The sequence below is a fragment of the Pseudochaenichthys georgianus genome, chromosome 5, assembly GCF_902827115.2.
Source record: "Pseudochaenichthys georgianus chromosome 5, fPseGeo1.2, whole genome shotgun sequence".
NCBI lineage: Eukaryota > Metazoa > Chordata > Actinopteri > Perciformes > Channichthyidae > Pseudochaenichthys > Pseudochaenichthys georgianus.
The window spans coordinates 11,544,045-11,566,566 of NC_047507.1; the positions used below are offsets into that span (position 1 = coordinate 11,544,045).

The window sequence follows — 22,522 nt, forward strand, 5'->3', positions numbered from 1 at the left end:
ACACAGCATGCTGCGGGATGAGAGCCAGGGACATCTGCTGTTGGTTCATCAGCAGCTTTTGTGTGACAGTAAGTGCAGGGAGGCTTCCAGTGCCTCTTTAAATATAGATCGCCTCCGCACCCCGGCCCATTCATCTCATTTTCACACACAGTCACTTTCCTTGACCTGAGAGCCACACGTGGCACCGGCCGACGTGTTAATGGTGTAATGGCACATTGTTAAGAACGTGTTCAATGTCAGCAGATCTCCCTTGAGTATGTCGCACCTTCTGCTGTTGACAACATCGAGCTTAGTTGTACAAGAGTGCAAACTACATACGTAATGATTATCTTCATCATCCTCAAATCTGAAATATCTCACTGTACAGTTACAGTATAATGACATTAAACTATTCTGATGCTTGCTTTCTATATATATCAGTTAATTGTTTGGTGGATACAAAAGCTCCATCCCAGTTTTCAAAGTCCGTGGAAATGTCTTTAAATGTCTTCAGTCCAGTTGGAAAGAAAGAAGCAGAAGACATGTCGTCATAGATTCATACAACATTTTGATTTTTTGGCAAAAATGGGAGGAAATACTAAAAATGTTGTATGAATCTATGATTTAAAAGTTGGCGATTATTTTTCTATCGACCTATAAATTGATTTATTGTATCAGCTCTTTTTCATATAATTGACCTTTTTATAATAGTATCAGAAACAATGTGGGTGATTATGTTTCATGGACGAAATGGGACAGATACATTTACCATTGAGAGAGTACAAGGACACATACTGTACTGTTAACAGTGTGGGCTGTAACATATGAAGCGTGTGGGTTAGGGTTAGATGTGACTAATAAGCAGGCCCGGTTCCAGAACAAAATGACTAAGGGTGCATCTGAGATTAGAGAGGGTGCAGTGGTAAAGTGCTATTTTTATAAGTGGGGAGTGTACCTAACACCCTCTATGGGGGTCCTCACCTCCTCTGGGGGGGTCCGGGGGCATGCTCCCCCGGGAAGATTTATTTTTAAATATTGAAGTTAAAAGCATCAATCTGGTGCACTTTGAGAGCAACATTAAGAGATCTATGGATCCCAGTCCCTTATCACGTAGCCAGAAGAGCATGGCGCCAGTTGTTGTCCCCAGTTGTGGTGAAGGCATCTGACTTACTTGAACCGAAATGTCTACATGCATAGCAGAAGATGGCATCTTTTTTACATGAATATTCTAGCCAATCTCTGTTTTGAAACCATGAGCTGCAAAATGAGCGCCTTACCCCACTGTACAGGCGAGTTGGGTACTTTTTTAAATATACCTGGGCAGGCTCTGTTTTGCAGAGGTCCCCTGGCACTTGCGGTGTTTGGGGTAACGAAGACGGCTGTGGCTGCTCCGCCTCTGTGGGCGAGGCGGGCAAAGCCGGCGAGTCGGGCAGGAGGACGTTAGTGTCCATGACAGTAACGTAATGTCCCCATGATCTGAACTGTTATTACCTGCAGTAGATGCAGTGTATGCTGAGGATAAGGGCTGGTTGTTTTAACCATTTTCTGATCCATCATTGACTGCTGTGTCAGCACCTTGCAGATGATGAACGCGCAGCGGCACAGGTCACGCGCACCTGACGTAACGTTACTTACCATTTAAATTGATCAAATAAATGCAGCAGACAATGTTATTCAACCACAATTACAATTTATTTTATTTCAACTATATTCTTCTTATTATTATTATTACTACTATTGTTAGTAATAGTAGGCAAAATGTAATATTTTTCACTTTTAATTTGTTTTACTTTTAATTTTTCAAATGAGGGTGCATAACGACTCAACTGAGGGTGCAATGCACCCTTATGCACCCCCGTAGAACCGGGCCTGAAGGATGGCCGTAAAACAGTCCTGACGGGTCAATAAATCGCACTCAAGGAGCTTGTGATTTCCACCCGTCTTGAATCGAAGGAAGACAAGAAATATTTTGCACACACTTCAGAATTTTAAAACAGATGTGATAAAGATTTTGTTAGTGAGAGTAGGGACATTGAATCAAATTGGTTTGTGGGAAATATCCTTCAAGTTAACATTTTACCAGATATATATTATTTAATGAACATTTGTTTCTTCTCAGAATTTCTCAAGGTGAGCATAAATGCACTCAAAGCACGTCTATTCAATTGTTTACAAATATTTACGGTTTCCTTTTTCTCTTGGTTTGTTGATTTTAAAATCTTATTTTAAAAGTTTTTACTCCATGTTTAAAATATGTATTATTCTACCATCACCAGCTACGTCCTTTTTCTAACTTATATTTAACTTATATATGTCATGCATTGTGAGGACAAACTGCATTTAATATTGTTTGAAGACTGAACTGGAACACACAAGTTTAAGCACACTTTGAATGGTCATAGTTATCTATTTTAAAATTATTAGATTTAGGTCCAATAACTGATCCGCTGAAACGAAACTGCCTGATTTCTCCAGATAAATTCCTATTGTGACTTTACCCCATCCCATTTGGCTCAACCTGGGTTTCCTTAGCACCATTTTTCATATAAAAACATAAACATGAATCTGTTATTACCTTGCCTTTCTATAGTTTGGACTGCTCTGTGGACAGAGGGCAGTTTAACTTCATTAAGTGTTTTAACCTTCAGTCTGCTCTTGATATTCTTAACCAGTTATTTCAATCTCTTTGTCTAATGTGTGTGTTTGTGTGTGTGTGTGCTTGTAAGCAGCCATACTGTATGTGCTGTATGAAGCATCATTTACCTGTCACTTCCTAAAGAGGACATAGTTTATAAATATCATCCAGTGGAGCTGAGGGTTGGGACTACAAAAGGGCGCCCACCGTCTCCCCATTGTTCACTGAAATCACTGTTAGCCTCAGCTGCTCAGCCATGGTAAGTCCCTGTGTGCGTGTGGGATGATGTCTGATGGCAGATGTGGGACATGATTTGGCTTTCAAAATGCTAACTTTATTTTTGTATCTGTGGCATATTTCCACACTTTAATCTTTATATTTTAAACATTTAAAACGTGTGATATGTCTTAATCTGAACTGAAACATTGTTTTATTAGCGTAATGAGATGAATAACAAGTTTGAGGCTTGATTTGAAAACATCAATGGATGGAAAGTAGCTTACCTTGGCAGAGGATTCATTCTTAAAAACGTGTACCGCACATTGGATGTATTGCAACAGCCTTAATTTAATGCATCCCAAATAACACCATATTTTTCAAGGACAAATAATCACGATGTTTGACCTGCTGCAGGATACTAAAATTAGTCAATGTTTATGTTTATGCACTTTGTTATGGTATTTTCCCTTCTGATATAAAGCTATTCAACCAATTGTATTGCTGTTGTATAGTTTTAACTTAACTGCCATGAGATTTGTATTGCATTTATTCTTCTTTCTTTGTGCAAAAAGGCCCCCAAGAAAGCTAAGAAGAGGACAGCAGAGGGAGCCAACTCCAACGTGTTCTCCATGTTTGAGCAGGCTCAGATCCAGGAGTTTAAAGAGGTGAAAACTGCTCAACCAATATCGGTCCCCCCACTAATTAAGATTTTGCTCACACATTGTAGAAATGACATATGAATATGCAAGTTAGCTCACCATGTTGAGTATTATGATCATGACTCATACTTACACAGCAACACATACATCGTTTTCTATTTCTTCTCCGCTCTCCGTCCTCCTTTGTCTTTCCATTGCCATTGTTCATCGGTGTAGTATGCCCACCTGTCTGTTTCCCTGGCCCTGGCCTGGTGGTATGCTGGTGTGACGCTCAGTGCAGCTCAGACATCCAGACGGTGTCGGCAGTGATTAGAGCTGCAGATAAACTGCTGGGCATGCCCTGGATGCCGGGATAAACCTCAGCGCACGGGTTATTAATACTTAAAAGTGCTCATCTTTAAAGAGGACACAAAATATTCAAGGGAAGACTGAGAATGTGACATGATGTTCCTTTCTTTCTGGGAATTGGGTTGAAGCATGTGGCTGCTCTCACTTATCAATACTTTGTATGTGCCCTCAGGCCTTCACTATCATGGACCAGAACAGGGACGGCTTCATCGACAAGAACGACCTGAGGGACACTTTTGCTGCTCTAGGTACGTTGGCATCCCCCGTATTCAGTCCTACAAGGTGCTGTAGATTTATTCATTATTATTGATAAACGACAATAGTGTTTGAGGTTTGTTTAGTGGCTAAAGCTCAACAGGACTTAAGATCCATATTTCTCTTGAGGCGACAAAGGGTTTGGTTTACTCAAGAATTTGGCAATGATAAAGTGTTAACAATTAAATGTATTGGAGGAATACTTTCATGGTGTAAAGAGCAGACCATCATTTATATACAAACTGAATGAAGAGTTAACATGTTTGTGTTAACCTTTTGGAAAAAATCTAATTAAAAAATCTGTTAAGTATTACAAAACCAAAGATCCAGTACTCAAGTATATAGAAGTAGAAGAAGATGGACCTTTATTAACCCCCCGAGGGGGAAATTCAGTTTCCACTCTGTCGTACACACACGTGTTTTTATACAGGTCATATAGTACACACAGTACACACTTTTTAGAACATGCACATACATATACAAATACACACAGTTATATGCACACATGCAGTTGAGAGGTCAGAGCGGAGGCAGCCAGTCTAGCCGGCGCCAGTGAGCAGTTGGGGGTTAGGTGCCTTGCTCAAGGGCACTTTGGCAGAGGCCCAGGAGGTGAACTGGCCCCTCTCCAGTACCAGTCCACACCCCGTATCAGTATCAGTATGTTCTTACTGCCCTAGCAGAAACTCAATCTGATTTATTCAGTTGTTCATATGTTGAATGTGTGTGGTGCCACAGGACGTGTCAATGTGAAACAGGAAGAGATTGATGAGATGCTGAAAGAGGCTCCCGGCCCAATCAACTTCACCGTCTTCCTCACCATGTTCGGTGAGAAGCTGAAAGGTAAGAACAAACTGGCTAAAGATCTACATTTATTTAAAAAATATGATCCAACTGTGAAAAGTACTGACTGTTTTGATGTCTCCAGGTGCTGATCCAGAGGAGACCATCCTCAACGCTTTTAAAGTCTTTGACCCTGAGGCGAAAGGCTCGCTGAAGAAGGACTAGTAAGTGAATTTAATTTAGAGGAGTGTTGTGTTGGCGTTTTACTCACAATTTAAAATGGCATCTGAGTTTGACTGCAACGATTCAGCCCAGTACGGCTCCCTCTGGACCGGCACATTTCCTCCTGGTGCGCACAGGCTTCGTCATCTCAAGCTGTATTTTTGTCTCTTTTTTTCCCCATTCAGTGTTACACAGATGCTAACAACGCAAGCAGACCGATTTTCCCCTGAAGAGGTATATTGTAGAACCTGATTATCATAATTATGTCTGATTGCTTTTAGCGTGGGTCCATAAAACACAGGAAGATACACGTCATCATGACGATCATCTAGATCCATGCCAAAAACAATGAATCATCATCACACATCTTATGAATGCTAATCGATTGTTTTGGTGAAGCGCTAAATCACTGCTAAAGTTAGTGCTAATATCTGTTTTCTTCTTTGTTAGATGGAGCAGATGTTCGCTGCATTCCCCCCAGATGTGGCAGGAAACCTGGATTACAAGAACCTGGTTCACATCATCACCCACGGAGAGGAGAAGGACCAGGAGTAAATATTTTCAACAACAAATAGAACGTTTATCTTTTGCCCGGACATGACTTGAACCTGGCTCGTGAAGGAGATTCTGGCCCTTTGTTTTTGCTGCGTTCTGCTCAGTTCTTACTCAGGAGCCCAAGACAAAATGTGCGTTCACAGGCCCCAAAAATGGACAGTAACCAAAGTGAGCTTCCTCTCTGCTACCTGTATGTTCTTACATTCAACTGAGGCAAACAGGTTTTTATTTACCATTACCTACGCTTCACCACACCATCTATGTATTTTATCCAACTGTTAGGTCTGTGAATGTTCGTCTAATAAAAGTTTTAAAATACTGCCTGTTTGTCATTCTGATTTTTAAACATTTGATAAAGACAATGGGGAAACAATTCCAAACAGTACACAAAGTATGTAAAAGAGGTGACCTGTAAGTCATATGTTTACTGTCTCGTCAGATTGATGCTTGAACACATGGCTGTACCAGTGTGACTCCATGTTTGGTAGTGAATGTGTCTACTCAACAATAGTGGTTGGTGGTCCACTACAATGCCCAAGAGATTACACCAAAACGAGTGGGTGGCATTGTGTGTATGTCTGTGCATGTGCAAAGTTATTTGTGTATTGTGCACGTCCAAGCATTAAAATGTTTGGCTACTGAAGCAGAGGGCTTTAGAGAGACAAAGCCCTGCTGTTATTTTAGTGTCCTGATGATGTGAGGAGGGATATGCTACACTGCTGCTGGTTCAGGCAGCCGGGCGGACACAATAGGATGCCACAAAGTGATCCGAACCCACATCTACTACCTCACTAGACTTACAGTAGGTGGAGTGATGTGAGATGCCTGGTTGTTGGCAGCTGGAGGCTCCGGGGGGGGGGGGGGTCATGCACAGACTGAGGTATTGCCTTCTGAAGCGGTTAGGGATAAAGGCTTGGATCACACAGGACATCTGAGCTCACATGATTTGAGCGCTATATGTTTCTAGGAACAGACTGTTGCTATTGAGGGAGAGGAGGGGATAATAAGGAGCAGATTGTCCCTTTAACTTTAGCTGTGCCTGCTAGCCCAGATGAATGACCGTTATCTTAAAATGCACCAATCTGATTTATTTTTTGTATTGACAATGGAGATGAATGACCGTTATCTTAAAATGCACCAATATGATTTATTTTTTGTATTGACAATGGATGAAATAACAGCGTTTTAGTTCTAGGCAATAATAAAGCATAAACATAGCAGGGCAGTGTTTATACACAGATTACTGCCAAACTTGTATTTAAAATGTATTTATTTATTTAATATAAACAGCTTTATTATGGAATTACGATTGGCTGTACTGTACATATATGTTTTTCAACCAAAATAATACATTCAGATGAAACCACTTTATAATCACCAGGATGTTGTTAAGTGGCTGCAATTGAATTTCATAATTTTCCTCAGAAACAGTTACTTATAACAAGTACATTTATTTGTAATTTATTATGTTGTGCATTCAAGTTACTCCCAATAGCATCTAAAGCAGGGGTGTCAAACTCAAGGCCCGGGGGCCAAATCCGGCCCGCGACTTCATTTCATGCGGCCCCTCAAGAGATTGCAAAGGATATTATACGGTTACATGCCGATTTACAGAAGCACGTTGCCCATAAACTACATATCCCACAATGCATCTCAAATTTGACTTTTTTCTCAGAACTTGACTTTTTTTCTCAGAACAAGTTTTTTTCTCAGAATTTGACTTATTTTCTTCAAAATATTAATTTGTTCTTAGAATTTGCCTTTTTCTCATAATTAGATTTTTTAAATCATTTTGTAACATTCTCAGAAGAGACTTGCAATGATTTGCCCTAGACTTCTGCTTTCAGACGTAGTTAATTATGAAGTTATTACCCTATCCGATAATAATCCAATACAGAGGCAATGATGTCATATAATACATTATTTTATATATATTAAATATTTATATATATATTTTGATATATAGTCTTAAAGTTACAACCGGCCCTTTGAGTGCAACCATAATGCTGATGTGGCCCGCGAAGAAATTGAGTTTGACACCCCTGATCTAAAGAGACAGATATTTCACTCAGGAGTCGGTGGAGGACAAAACAGCACTTATGTCAGGATATTAAACTTACAATCATCAGGAGGCCAGAAACGTAGCTCCAAAAAAAATGCTAATGTGTCTCAATATATCTGCAGGATGTGTTTGCTAACACATTAGCCACAACAGCTTTATTAGCTGCTAATATGCTAAAACATTGTATTTTATCTTGAAGAGTTCCTCTACCCCCATGTGTCAAGATAAACCCCTGAACGACGCTTTAATCTTGATGCTCTCATATGAAAAACAGACATTCTCCGTACCCAGGGCCGGCCTTAGACTTTTGGGGGCACTAAGCGAGCTTTGGCTTGGGGGCCCCCCTCACTCTAGCGCGTTCTCACTACACACAACACGGAACCAACTTTTGTCTTACGATGTTAGCATAAACACACATATTGTATAAATAAGTATGTAAACACCGTGGACCTAACCTCCTCTAGGGGGGTCCGGGGGCATGCTCCCCCGGGAAGATTTTTTTTTTTTTAATATTGAAGTTAAAAGCATCAATCTGGTGCACTTTGAGAGCAAAATTAAGAGATCTATAGATACATCTCTCAACACCCATATGAAACAGAACTGTAAACAGATTGTTCTTTATGGATATTTTAAAAATCACTTAAACTGTATTCTTGTTTTGCCATATAGTATTTCATAACTGTTTTTCATGTATTCTCTCTGGCTGTCCATCTCATAACGTTCACATAGAAACTAGCTGACAATAGGAATATCATTCAGAAGAATTATAATTTCTTGCAAAAATCTGTCACAAAAAGAGGTAGCACATTTAAATTCAGATGTTGTTATGGCAACGTCAGTGGCCAAACAGCCACATTTACTGCTGCAAATACGTTCAAACATGCTGTCGACACGTAAAGCAGTGGCAACTATGCCACCATTTCAGCTGACTTTTTCTCAGAAATACTTTCACATAACATCCATATATTTCAGTACTAGGTTTATGCTTAGCTAAGCTAACTATGAAACACTTTAACAGACAGGACTCAGGATCAACTGTGTACTGTAAGGTAGCTTCTAGCTTCATGTCGAACAGTAAGTCAACATTTAAAGAGCTTTCTTTGAAATCACCAGGTAATGCTAAAAAAGATTGTATGACAGTGTTTATTTAATATATCTGGCTAGCTATAGCTACTTGCTAATGGTTTAGCTTCCCCCCGCGATTGTTTGTAGCCTTTATTTAACCAGGTGAAAGCCCCTTGAGAACAAAAGATCTCTTTTTCAAGGGTGACCTGCAGGACTTTAGTTACACATGTAACATAAAAACAACAGAACAACAATACAATACATACAAAATAATGTACAGGGTACAGTTTACAAAACTCTATTTACAGTGACAGGTACCATGAGTATCAAGCAGCATGTCACCCAGCCGAGTTTTAAAATGATGCAGGGGAACCAAAGTGCTCAGTTTTAAACATGTTTGCAGACTGTTCCAATTTAGTGGAGCTGCACAACTAAAAGCTTTCTTCCCTAAGACAGTCCTAGCACTTGGCACATTTAATAAAACAACATCATGAGATCTCAGGCAATACGTACTTTCAATTCGTCGAGAGATCAGAGAGCAGATATAAAAAGGTAGTTTACCCAACATGGCTTTATAAATTAACATGTACCAATGACTGAGCCTCCGTACAGTTAGTGAAGGCAGACCTGCCTTGGCATACAGGGTACAGTGATGAGTAAGTGTTTTACAGTTAGTAACAAATCTCAGAGCACTGTGATAGGCAGCATCTAACTTTTCCAGGCAATGGGCAGGTGCATTCATATATATATCAAATCACCATAGCCCAGCACAGGTAAAAAGGTCACAGTGACTAGCCTTTTCCTGGCTTCAAATGAGAAACAGGACTTGTTCCTGTAGAAGAAACCTAGTCTAACCCTCAGCTTTTTAAGCAGATGAATGACCTGAAGTTTAAAAGTAAGACAATTATCAAGCCAGATACCAAGGTATTTGTAACAGGTAACCACTTTGAGTACTTGTCCTTGCATAGTAACAATATCCAAAGCAGTGTATGTAGTCTTTTTAGCTTTAGAAAAGAGCATTACCTTGGTTTTATCAACATTTAAAAGAAGCTTAAGCTCAGCGAGCTTGAATAATGTTAAAAACAGCCTGTAATTTAACACCAGCCTCTTTAATGGAGGGACCTGCACAGTACATCACGGTATCATCCGCATAAAAATGTAAAGTAGCTTCATCCACATTTTCACCTAAACATTTTCACCTAAACTGTAGAGAATAAAAGTGGACCTAAAACAGAACCTTGTGGTACACCATTAGCCATGTTTAACCACTCAGAAGACAGGCCATCAAAATGAACACATTGGGACCTTTCAGAGAGGTAGTTCACAAACCACCCCACTGCATGGCTGGATATGCCAATACTGAGTAGCCTCTGCTTTAAAATGCGATGATCAACGGTGTCAAACGCTTTGGAAAGGTCAATAAACAGAGCTGCACAACTCTGCTTTTTATCTAAAATACTCGTAATGTCATTCACCACTTTCATTGTGGCAGTGATGGTGCTTTCTGAATCCTGACTGATGTTTAGACAGGATATCATTCTTACATAAAAACTCCTTTACTTGTTCACTCACTAGGCGTTCCAGCACCTTCGCCAGAACAGACAATTTAGAGATTGGCCTATAGTTATTTAAAATAGTTGCCTCCCCTCCTTTCAGTAAAGGCAAGACATAAGCAGACTTCCATACTTTTGGAATTGCATTTGTGCTGAGGGAGAGGTTAAAAGAGTAGTAAGAGGAAGAGCAATAAAATCTGCAGCTATCTTTAAAAAGAATGGTTCCAAGTTGTCCGGGCCAGCCGGTTTCTTAGGATCTAGCTTAGATAATGCTTCATGAACAACATTGACAGTAAAAGGAGTAAAACTGAAAGGGTTTTCCAGACCACGTTGTTCAGAGTCACGGATTGGGGTGTTCACAGAATCAAACATAGAACCACAGGACACAAAATGCTCATTAAAGCAATTTAACATAGTGGCCCTGTCCGATATAGAGCCAGATGCTGTGGTAAGGCACGGAGGTAGCTCATTACGGATCTCACCGGTGGATATCGATTGTATGGCTTTCCAAACTTTCCTAGGATTATTTAGGTTTTCTGTAGTTACTGACAAATAGTACTTCGACTTTGCACTTTTGACATTTGAAGTGAAGCTATTCCTTAGCTGCCTAAAACGCAGCCATTCTACCTCTGAGCCTGATTTCCTAGCCTTTGCCCAGGCCTTGTTTCTCTCATGAAGGAGACTAGACAGCTCAGCAGAAAACCAAGGATTGTCTCGTCCCTTTACTCTAAATGTACGCAGGGGTGCATTTCTATCAATGATCTCCATACAACCAATATAACAATAAGACCATGCAGTTTCTACATCAGCACACAGATCGATTTTTCTCCAATCGAACCCAAACAGATCATGTACAAAACCCTGCTCCACAAAATGTGTTATGTCTCTCTTAATAATAATACGAGGTTTAAGCTTTTGGACCTTAGATTCAAAGTAACGTCAATGTAGCTGTAATTTATGCTTTGCTTACATGTTCGCATAACTTGGAAGTTTACTGACATTTACATCTTGTTTGCCTGGCTCGAGTGGTGGCTCTGGGGTTGTTGTGTGAGCCACCACTTGAGAATTTTCGTCTTTTTTAAGAATTTTTTTTATTATGTCCATCTTCAAAAACTCTGAGTCCGACTGACAGTTTATTTTAAACATTGTTACAGTTCACAGGATAGGTACCTCTCAGCCAATAAGACATGTTTATTTCCATTCAACTCAGGTTGGTCTGGTGCCTTGCCTCTGTTGCATTCACTGAACACGGGAAATTACAATCCTGCCGTCCTCTCTAGTGTCATGATGAGGTTCAGGTAAAGCACGGTTAATGTATTATATTATTGACTCAATAATATAATATATGACTTTGAGAGTAGGCAATCTAGGCATATTAACAACATTATTTAAACATACTTATCACGGCGACGGTGTACTGAGATGTTTTTTTTTTCATGTTTTAATTTTTTTTTTTGTGCTAGGGGGCCCCTTAGTGGCTGCGGGGCCCTAAGCGGCCGCTTATGTCGCTTAATGGATCGGGCCGGCTCTGTCCGTACCTATGAAATTAAAATGTAAATAATATAAAAATACATGTAATTCTGATTGAAGAAATTACAGGAAAACAGGGTTTGATGCTAGCTGTTTATTGCCATCAGAAGTGTCAGAAGATGTGACGGCGCTGAGTCTGTCTGATCAGGCAGACTTGAGCGAGCGTGCGGGAGATTTGCCGCGCTCTGTTTCCACCCTCATTTCGTTTTCTGTGACAAAGACGTATACAGTTGAGCAGTTCCATATACAAACTGTTAAATACAGCATTGTTAGTTAAAGTTAAATGTGTGTAATACCTGGTAGCAGCTCAGAGTTGGCCAACAGCATGCTCAGAGGATCCATCTGCTCCTCTTCCATGTTGTTGGCCTGGATCAGCAGGTCACTGATGCTCTCCTCGAGGATACCTGACGTAGAATGAACTAGGCTCAGTGAAATGTATATTTACGGCCAGGTTTAAGAGGGTAAGAGTTCACTTACTGGTGAAGTGTGCGACATTGTCAAGATTGACAGTGACAGCTTCTGGCATTATGTGGTCTAAGAGGCCGCTGATGGCTCCCGTCAGCTCGCCTAGAGTCGTCTGAACATCAGAGCACCGCTTCTCCAGAGAGTCTGACAGACTGCGGTTCTTCTCCAACTCAGACTGCAGCACACACAGATACAGGGGAAGAAAGAGTTCATGAGAACCATACAACTGTGATCTTTATATGAAAGACATATAAAAAAGGTCAAAGATTTGTTATCAAAATGCATTTGCATTGCTCATTTCCTCACTGAGGATGCTTCTGTTAAATCATTTGTCATATTGTCAGGCTTGAAAGTAATGGATTACATGTAACGGGAAGTTCTAGTTGCAGATACATTAAGAAAAGACGTAATCAGATTACTGTTACGTTTACTATGAATTGGGGATTACTAGCAGGATTACAATGTGACTCAAAAAGTCTGTAAAGAAGCAGTGTATTTCTTCTTTGCTGTAGGCCTACTGTTCTGCAGGCTAATACTAATACACATATTGCCGGAATTTAATATAATAACAATAATAATAATAATAATAATAATAATATAGAAATGATGGACTGTAGGATGTGATAAGACTCACTTCTAGATCCTTAAACGTGCTGTTAATCTGCTCATCATGTCCTTTGTTCTCTTCCGCCAGGAACAGGATGTCACTCTGAAGGAGAAACACACGTGTGCATTAATACAAATGTACACTATAGGTTAAACTGTGAGTGTGTAAACAGGATATATGCACATGCCTTCATCTTGTCTGTGCTGTGCCTCAACATGTTGATTTTTTTCTGCAGCTCATTGATATAGCTGATACGAGCAAAATTCTTCTGTTCGTTTTGAGCAAACATGTGGGCGATTTCTCGCAGGTCGCTCTCTTCGGTGACCTCCACTAAACTGCTGTGGCCCTGCCGGTACATCTCCAGCTTCTCAACTCCAGACTCATCCTGTTGCTGTTTCTCTGTAACAATTACGGATGCAGGCTAGAAACAAGCTGAAAAACATGAAATCTTATCTAAATCAAACATGGGGACCAAGTCTATGGAAGCCCTGAGAGGCAAGTAAGGAATATCAAATTATTGGATAAAGTTTCAAATCCAAATGACTTACTCTTCTGTTGTTGTAACTAAAGTACAGATGAAACAAGGTTTTGCACGATAAAAAAATTATAGCCTAAGTGAAAATTCATATAAGCATAATATTCATTGTGTTTTGAATTAATGCTCATTTATAACATGGGGTAGTGGAGCGCTTCAGCCTCTTGTGGCCGAAAACAGTATTACAACAACAAACAGCTGCAAATAATCTGACAAAATCCCCCCCCCCATACTGTTTAATTGTTTTAAAGATGAAAAAAATGATGTTGCTTAGAAAATACATCAAGAACCCTGTACAACTTTTTTTCCCCATCTGGTTCACAGATGAAAACAATTATGGAACTTAGAAAGATTATTCAACTAGTAAAACATTCCCCCTCTCTTTAAGTCATATAAGGAGAGAAAAAACAGACCACAAACTAACACTTTTTTTTCTTACGTGCCTCTCAGGGACTAAGTACATGCATGCTAATATCATACTTCTATTCTTGGAATCGTCATTTTCTTCGAAACAAATAACTTCCTGGAACTTGGTCTCCATGAAAGTCTGCAGTTTGACGTCATGGTCGATGATTGTCTTCAGCTGCATCCTTCTCTTGGTAAAGTGAGCGGTCTCCACCTCGATCCACTCCCCCACCTCCAGCATTCGGCCCTCTGCCTCTGACCTGAAGAACAAAACAACACAAACACACATCAATTATCTGCCCCCCCACCACCATGTTTTCTACATGCACTCAAACATGTGAATCACCTCTGTTGGAAAGCCACAGTTAAACTCTCCTCCATTTTCTCCGTTTGGTTTAGCTGTGTAGCCAACTGCTTGTTGAATTTCTTTGCAACATTGCAACATAAGCCTTTCTGTTGTAGTAGGTGAGCTATGTCTTTGCGATGATCCATGTTTCTGCTCAACAACCCGTCAAACCTTACAGTGTTCTACAGAAGATAAAGGAACAATTAGACTCACTGTGATGAGGAGTTATCAGTTTAAAATGTGTGTTTATAACAAAGCAATAGTTTAACTTTTGGGGGGGAGTATAAGAGTACAGCAAGTAGCATGTTAGCTGAGCTTAGCACAAAGACTGAAAATGTGTGAAAATATCTAGTCTGAAGATATCAAATCCACCTACTAGCACCTCTAAAGATAGTTAACACATTAGATGTGGTGTTGCATTTTGTTGCCACACTATTTATTGGCTGAATGCAGTGACTTCGGGAAAAAGTCATGGCTCCCCATACTTTCAGTCTCTATACTAGGCTACACTCAGTATAGAAGTATGAGAAGCGCAAGTCTTCTTATCTTACTCTCAGCATGAAAGCAAATATGTGTATTTCCTAAAATGAATAACTATATGCCTGTATGATACTGATTTATCTGGATGGGACTGAAAGAAAGTTGGTCTTTCTTAGCATGACTACCTGGTTGAGATGGTTTTCTAAGCCGCGGATGTGTTTCCAGTGGCGGCTTTGCTTCCCTTTTAGTTTGAAGAGACCTCCTGGGACTGTTAGCTTTACCTGGATACTCTTCTCTGACACAGTTATCTGAAACAACACAGGAAAGAACACACACTTTGTACAACACACTTTGTAACTATACAGACAGTCACAGATTTTCTTTGGTGCTGGTTGTAGCACATTGAATTTGAAATGAAACATACACGTGTTAACGTTCAGCTTTAAGTTTGCTTGAACAGTGTAGAAACTACAGGCCTGTCAATATCGCCATAGTTTGAATAACAATAAAATGGAGCAATTACTCTACAATTCAGCCACTATTCCCTTCATATGTGTAAATAAAGTAACATTTAGGTTATCTCCCTCATTGCTTTTGTTTCATTTCCAATCTAATGTGCCCTCAACTTAATTAATGATAACACCAAATAATAATGATGCCCATATCTGACTGTACTCTGTCTGAACAAATAGTAAGAGCACAATATTCTGTACTAGTCTGCTAATGCTAGTATTACACATACTACTATTATTAGTACTGTGACATCTAATACTTATGAAGCATAACATATAATATCTAAACAAAAACAGATAAAACCAGCTTTGAGTGCTCCATAAACTGAGTTCAGACAATTGGGTGAAGGTGAAACCCACACTAACGCAGTACAGTATATGTCCATGTTAGTTTACCTCCCTTTCCAGAGAGACCAATTGATCTTTCTGCTGCTTGGTGAGCTTCTCATATTGGTCCTTTTCCTCCTGCAGGCTTTTGGATTGCTCCTTTAAAATGACTGTCGCCATCTTGATCTAAAGACCTGACAACATTTCAAAGTAACGTTAGTGATTAGCTGGTTATTTTCCTCTCTCAACTCCACAAATAAGTAATATTGCACATACAGTTTTTACTATTTCCAAAGATAATGACCTACCTGTCAGATTTGGAGTCAAATCTGAAATAAATCTAGTTAAGAAGAAATTTAACTTAGAGGAGAAATGTTTTTAAATGTTGATCTTAATCTTTCTACTAAAACTGAAGGCTACAACATTTCTCAGATTCAAACATAAACATTCTAAAATAGTCTGGTTTGTTTACTGTTAAAGTGCCTTCAAAAAAATACTTTTACACCTTCAAATTCATCATAATTAGTACCAGCTTTATTGACCAAGTTTATGTACACATATATGGGATATAATACAATTAATGGAACTAATTAGAGTATTAAAAGGCACTGAAATGAAACGGATACAACTGAATTTTTAGTGGTGACTTAAACTGAATCTCCATCTGTATAACTTAGTACCTGAACGCCCCCCAGAGGCCATTGAGGAATATACACGAGTAAATACACAGTATAAATGGACATCTACAATGTTAAACAAGGGCTACGGTGATCAAAATGTCCAGAACATGTCTGTAATAATAATTTTAATAATGAATTCCTGGTAAGAAAACCTATACATTATCATGCAGGACTGTCAAAGTGATATGTTCCACAGAAAACATGATGACATGACATGTAATGAAGTCACAATATGGTTACTATCATCTAACTGCTGTAAATCCCTGTAGAATATTATAGTAATATTAGACCAATTATTGATCAGGGGAAGCATTTTAAAGGGTGCTGATGTTGCAATAAGTGCTCTATTGCATACTTATATTGAGATTCAATACAGCTCTTATGTGTCATTAGGTCTACTCTACACCATTGAGAAATAATGGGTGAATTTATGCTGAGTGGGCATCCAGAGAGGGATGATTTGAGGCTAGATATGAGTTCTCTCCATTGATAACATAGTATCTGTGGACTATTATGTTCAGTTATGTTGTCTATGCTCAGTCCTTTGTCCGTTTATATTTGAATTTCTTTATTTTCAGGCCAATTAGTGTTCTGATATCCACTTGAGTGAGCATTTGCAAATACATTTAGAAGTCCTGCAAAATTATAATGGTCTTTCACCTGCAGGTGGCACTCAAGCGACATAACATTACATGTTACTTGTTAGACGCTTTTATCCAAAGCCACTTATACTCAAAGTCAAATGTACATAACATTTGCTTACAGGCCTAATCAAAAGACAAGACAGGATTTAGGGAATTTCCCTGAAACTAATGAAAGACCAACTGTGATATACAGTATTCTATTTTAAATGAATGCTTGTAATGAGTGAATGTTGTTTAACATCTGGGTCATGTGTTGATCGCAGTCCGTCAATGCAACGTATGTGAATGTAATCTCTTTCCGGGGGTAAAACTACATAGAGAAACAGGACAATCTTTTTTAGCAAAGGCTATTGATGACTGATGATGAATAACAAATGCACACACATTACATTTACTTTGCTTGATTTATTCCTTTTCAAAATTCCCAGACTCTCTTTACAGGAGATTTGGGAAGAGGACAAGAGTGGAGTGTCCTTCCTGAGCTGGATGGTGTCTGGTGTCTGCAGGACTCTCCCCGGCATCAGGACATAGACCTCAGCTGTTTACAATCATTCATCATTCTAGTAGGACTAGTCTGCACAACCAAAACCAACCCAACCAACCAAATCTGTACGTCTTCCTTCTAAATCTACCATTCAGAGACAAAACATCGTTCTCCTCTGGGGGTCGTTTGTGGCATGCTCCCCAAACTCCACATACTCCACCGTCACCCTGACTCCTCAATTCTGGGGAAAAGAGTTGGCCAAACCTCATACAAAAGCAAAGCCTGTCAGGTTCACTCCCACAGCCCAGCTCCTCTTCAGAACTAGAGTCCTCCTGGCCCTTCAGCCCCAGCATTAACCTTTCTGACAAGATATGAACGTTTTGGAGCCCGTTTAAACTATGAACTGTTTCCTCCTTCACCCTTTTAGGGATGTTATGTTGCAACAAACTCTGTGGCCATTGATATTTCAGAGACACTGCTGGTGACCTGTGTCTTCTGGCTGATCAGGTCGTTCATTTATGTCTGAATGGCCTCTATGTCACTGAACATGAGGCCATTTGTTATGTGAAGACCCTAGTTGTTCTGGATAAGGAATTTGTTGGCATGGCAGAAAATATCCAGGGGTATCAAATAATGCAAACATAATGTTCAAATACAAATGTGCCGAAAGTCCAGTATATAGTGCAACCCTGGAATTGCACTACTGGACTTTTCAGTTAACGTTGTACTTGTATTGTAAAGTTATAATACAATGAATAAAGCTAAAATAAGATATTAGGAAAGAGACAAAGCAATTGGTGTTGGCTTTTATTCTTTTAAGTTAACAGGACTAGGCTACTGTACATAACACTTGCACTGTTTTACAAGACTTTAACCGGTGCACAAAATATATATGTCCATTCAAATGGCCAATGTTTTACCATGATATCTCTTTCAACACTTTATCTCTTTATTTAAAAAAAAATATATAGGCCTATTATTATTTTAATTTTGATTATATTTTATCTTTATGTTTACCTTGCGTGACTCATGTTTTTCAATCATACCCTGTTGCTGCTATAATCGCCTGAATTTCTCCAAGGGGATAAATAAAGTGATATGTTATATTATCACAATTAAATGAAGTACTGCATGTTGAGTCTGCGGTCCCTCTCTGTCGCTAGATGTCGCTGCACCCTGTGTGGCGCCGGGGGGCAGGCAGGGGGCTGGATGTGGGCTGTTGGAGACTCCAGGGGGGCAGTAGGATATGTGTGTGTGTGTGAGAGTGTGTTTGAGGCTCGTCGAGCAGCAGGGGAACTTGAAAACTTCACTGCGTTCAGCGAGCGGAACACTCTGCGTTTTGGGAGCTGAAATCTGGTGCGTTCAGTCCGGCTGTGATCGACAGGAGGACCCGGTCCAGTTCCCAGCATTGGAACGATTTCCGGCCAACATGGATGATTTAGGTAAGTTCGCTTTGCCGTGAACGCAACATTTAACCAGCGCCTGAGTGTGTATTGTTTGCGCAGACACACAATGCGGGCGATAGCTGTGTATTCAACCTAAGGAAGGGTTTTTCCAAGAAACTCTTTACAGTTGTATGTTTGAATCGTGTGTGAATCCAGGTAGGTTAAGTTATCCTGGTTCAGCTCAGCGCGAGGAGCCCAGAAAGGCCCCTCGTGCGGACAGGAAGCCCTGGATTTGTGCAATAATTAACAATTAACATTAGCTGGGATTTGTAACGTAAAATAACCGTGTATGAGCGGACGTGGTGCTGTGACCGGGGTTTTTGCATTGTTTCTGTGCGAGTTATTTCTCACACAATTCCTCCACATGACTTAACCAGGCATGATATGCTACTGCATGCTTCCTCTAACTTTTTGCATGCGCCAAACCAGCGGTGTAATAGGGTGTAAATTAGCCCACAAGTCAGCTTGCATTTGATGAGACACTGACCTAGTGAGCCCCTCCTGGGAAATGGCAGGCTTACATAACGGCTTTACTGCAGGTGAGATGGTAACAGCTGGCTTCAGTGATTAAAACAACATCTAACAGTCATAGTTCAGAGAGATGTTCAGGTCCCTGAAAAGTCAGAATTGCCCATGGCAACAGATTTCAGGTCGAATTAGTCCCTCATTTCAACTGATTGTCACACCAGTGCAATATGAAGAGGCAGATGATTCCAGGAAAGCTTTGCTGTCTTTCTGCCTGCACAGATAAGCTTAACTCAGTGAATTATGGCACAATTGATGACAGCAGAAAATGTAAAGCCTGAGGACAGCTTGTTGTGACAGGGAGGCTGTGTAGAGCTCAGCAGCACAATGTTCTTGGGGCTCACAAAATCCTGGCTCTCCCTCTGTGACAGTTCACCCTGCTAAATGTTTAGTATTTAAAAAAATCCTTGCTCTGAACCAAACACCCATTTTTTTAAGCTTGTCATTGCACATAGTGGTCGTAGTAAAACCAAACCTAATAATTCTAATCAACGCTTGCATAGTGCGTGCGATCAGGATCAGTTCTCTTTTCTATTCATTTACAAGCATTGACTGCACATATTTTTCTGTTTACAAGGTATTTAATTTTACCCTGGCAACTGTAAAGTTATGTGTAGCAGGACATTCAGGGGAAATGCATTGAAGGAGTCAAGTTCATTGGATGCTAAAAAAACACACCAGAATGCATTTGTAAAGTCAAAGGTGAGAAATGTCTCACAAAAGCTGCCCCACAAAGTGTTCCCCTTAAGCTATATGCATGTATGCACAGTAAAAAACAAGTATCCCAGTGCATAGAACATTTTGTATTTGCCTACAACTCTCAATGCTGGAAACACGAAGTATAATAACGAAATACAAGAAAATGAATAGAAAGCACTATGTACAACATTATACATACTTCTCTGTGAACTGAAAGTTTACTTTACCTGTTCCAGGCAGGTCAAAGCTCGTTGAACTTTCTCAGTTCCTTAAAAAAGAAATCACATTTCAGTACACCTGGATATAGTTTGGGCCACACCTTGCTCTCTGGTTGACACGTTGGTGGTGAGAATGTACCATTGGTCATTCTATATCCAGTCAATATGTATGGATACCTTCTCAGCTTACGTGGGTGAAGGGCTTTCCTTAAAGTAGCTGCCTAAAAAAGAGTGTTACATAACCCAGTGTAATTATCATGTCACAGGGTTGTAAATTCTGTCATCGTTTTAGCACACCTGTAAAAACTATGGCAAACGCGCTTAGTAGAAATGTTGGCTACAGAAAACTTCTGTCCAATGTTGTCCTCTACATCGTATGGGTGATGTTGGGATCAGAGTCCTTTAACTGTTTGTTTATCAAAAAGGAAAGTTTAGAATTGTTTAAAAAAAAAAAAGGAAAAGGAAAGTTTAGAATTGTTTAAATGTAATCTTCCTTACCTCCTAAAGAGCTGAAGTGAGGCAGTATAGGGAGGCATCCTCCTCAGAGCCCAAAGAGGACAACTATGTATTTTTAAGAGTCCTTTCTCTCCTGCGCTGAGACAGCAGCAGCACCTAGAAACCTTCCACCACTGACTCTTAATCTCTCGTTTCCCCTTCCCATGACTTTTATTGTTAAATAATACCTCTCCCACAAGATGATCATTTTTATCAATTATTCACCCGCTTTACTTTAAATGCTTGAAGAAAACGTGTTTTTCGACCCATGCCTCCACGATGAACAAAGAATAAAAAAACATAGAAAAAGTGTAGATGAATTTAAGTAAATGGTGGCCGCTTTTAACAACAGCAAAACTACATCTAAACATTATTTTACCAACTCTTAAATCATATAGGCTTCTACAGAAGAGTATTGTGCTTACATAAGTGTGAGACTGTATTTAAGCAGAAGTGTATTAAAATAACATGGTTTAAGGGAAAAAGCATCTGTTAGGGAAGTATTAAGATAATGCTGTAAATGAATAACGCAGCCCTTATTTACTTAAATTCAACACGTGGTGAGTAAGTGATATCAGAATGGTCCTACTGTGGGGGAAGTATGTTCTTGACATTTCAAACAGTCTTACAATAACACTAATGACACGGTAGCAGTGAGTCTGTTTGCTTCTGCCCTCAAAGCGGCTTTTCTATGATCCGCACATATGCACTCTCTGTTTGCTTTAACCCAATGCTTCCTGCACATCCAGCCGTGAGAGCAGACCAGCGCAGGCAGGGCGTCGGGGGGGATCAGGCCCACATGTAGGGATTGGGCCTCAGCCAAAATGTATCCTCCTTAAACACTGCACTGCCCCACCCTCTCTCTCCCCACTCCCCACCATTCCTGTGGCGAACCACATAGGAAGCTGCAGCTGCAATCTATTGACAGTTTAAAGCTGGCGGGGTGTGCAGCACAGCAGATTAGCCTTTAGGAAGATTTGGACCAGGGCAGATTTTAAAGCTTTATCGCCTGAAATTATCAGGTTTTTAACTCCAGTCATTAAAGAAAATCTGTATTAGAAACGGGATCTTTCTTTGTTTATGCTAGACATTTATATTAATTGTGACTCCTTTTGTTTAAGAAATGTGTGCAGTTAAGATGCCGTGGAAAACTTTCATTGACCTCCCCTCCTCAGCTATCAGAGCTGCCAAGCGGTGCGCTTGCTTCACTGCTCTGTGCCTGCTCCAACAAGACATGAATGTCAAACAGCCTCCAAAGTTGACTTCATTTCACTGACTTTGATCCGCAGTTCCTTTCAGTATTTTCTTCTCGTGTCCGCAAATATGTTAACTGCTCAGTTTCTCTCTCACTCTCTCACTGATTTGTGTTACTGTCGTTCGGTGGAATCATTTCAAGTGAAGTGATTCCCCAGAGGCCTGTCAGCGCAGCAGCTGCAGCGTTGGAAATGTCACCCATGGAGTGGGCGTGGACGCAGTCCTTTACTTACTCCAACTGAGATCTGATGTAGCCTAGATAATCATCCCAGTCTAAATATAGGTTCATTGTTTATACACCAAAAGAAACGTCAGACAGCTCACATTTATATTCTCTATTGTGGTGACTGTGATGTTGACGTCAGTTTTGCCTGAGAGGTGTTTTTTCCCTCTCTCAGGGACACAGTTTGTATACTATCAGTTCTCCTTGGCCAATGTGCAGCTTTGCCAATCTGTTGTTTTCAGCTATCGTCAACCTTCCTTCTTTGTTTGACTTACGAGCTGTGATGAATCTCTAACTCTACAGTCCATACAGTATA

At 40.0% G+C, this 22,522-nt stretch overlaps 3 protein-coding genes across 4 annotated transcripts in view; 2 read left to right on the top strand and 1 right to left on the bottom strand.

Moving 5' to 3' along the window:
• The first annotated feature begins 2,796 nt into the window (after positions 1-2,796).
• On the top strand, positions 2,797-5,973 carry myl2a (myosin, light chain 2a, regulatory, cardiac, slow). The gene is made up of 7 exons (XM_034083229.1): positions 2,797-2,873; positions 3,406-3,498; positions 4,013-4,088; positions 4,831-4,935; positions 5,021-5,099; positions 5,283-5,331; positions 5,548-5,973. The coding sequence occupies exons 1-7, from the start codon at positions 2,871-2,873 to the stop codon at positions 5,650-5,652; spliced, it is 510 nt and encodes a 169-aa protein (XP_033939120.1). The 5' UTR covers positions 2,797-2,870; the 3' UTR covers positions 5,653-5,973.
• A 5,968-nt stretch (positions 5,974-11,941) lies between these two features.
• On the bottom strand, positions 11,942-15,961 carry LOC117447283 (coiled-coil domain-containing protein 63-like). Its single transcript, XM_034083975.2, has 10 exons — positions 15,848-15,961; positions 15,609-15,733; positions 14,886-15,008; positions 14,221-14,402; positions 13,950-14,134; positions 13,122-13,333; positions 12,962-13,036; positions 12,340-12,502; positions 12,159-12,266; positions 11,942-12,071 (listed from the first exon to the last, which is right to left on the bottom strand). Exons 2-10 carry the CDS (start codon positions 15,717-15,719, stop codon positions 12,007-12,009), a joined length of 1,224 nt encoding a protein of 407 aa, XP_033939866.1. The 5' UTR covers positions 15,720-15,733; positions 15,848-15,961; the 3' UTR covers positions 11,942-12,006.
• Positions 15,962-18,574: 2,613 nt separating this feature from the next.
• LOC117446305 (paxillin-like) overlaps positions 18,575-22,522 on the top strand; it is a 29,402-nt gene continuing 25,454 nt past the window's right edge. For both annotated transcript variants that reach the window (XM_034082449.1, XM_034082448.2), the window contains exon 1: positions 18,575-18,789. In XM_034082449.1, coding sequence (XP_033938340.1) covers positions 18,594-18,789 — 196 coding nt within the window. In that variant the 5' untranslated portion in view covers positions 18,575-18,593. The remainder of the gene's footprint in view (positions 18,790-22,522) is intronic.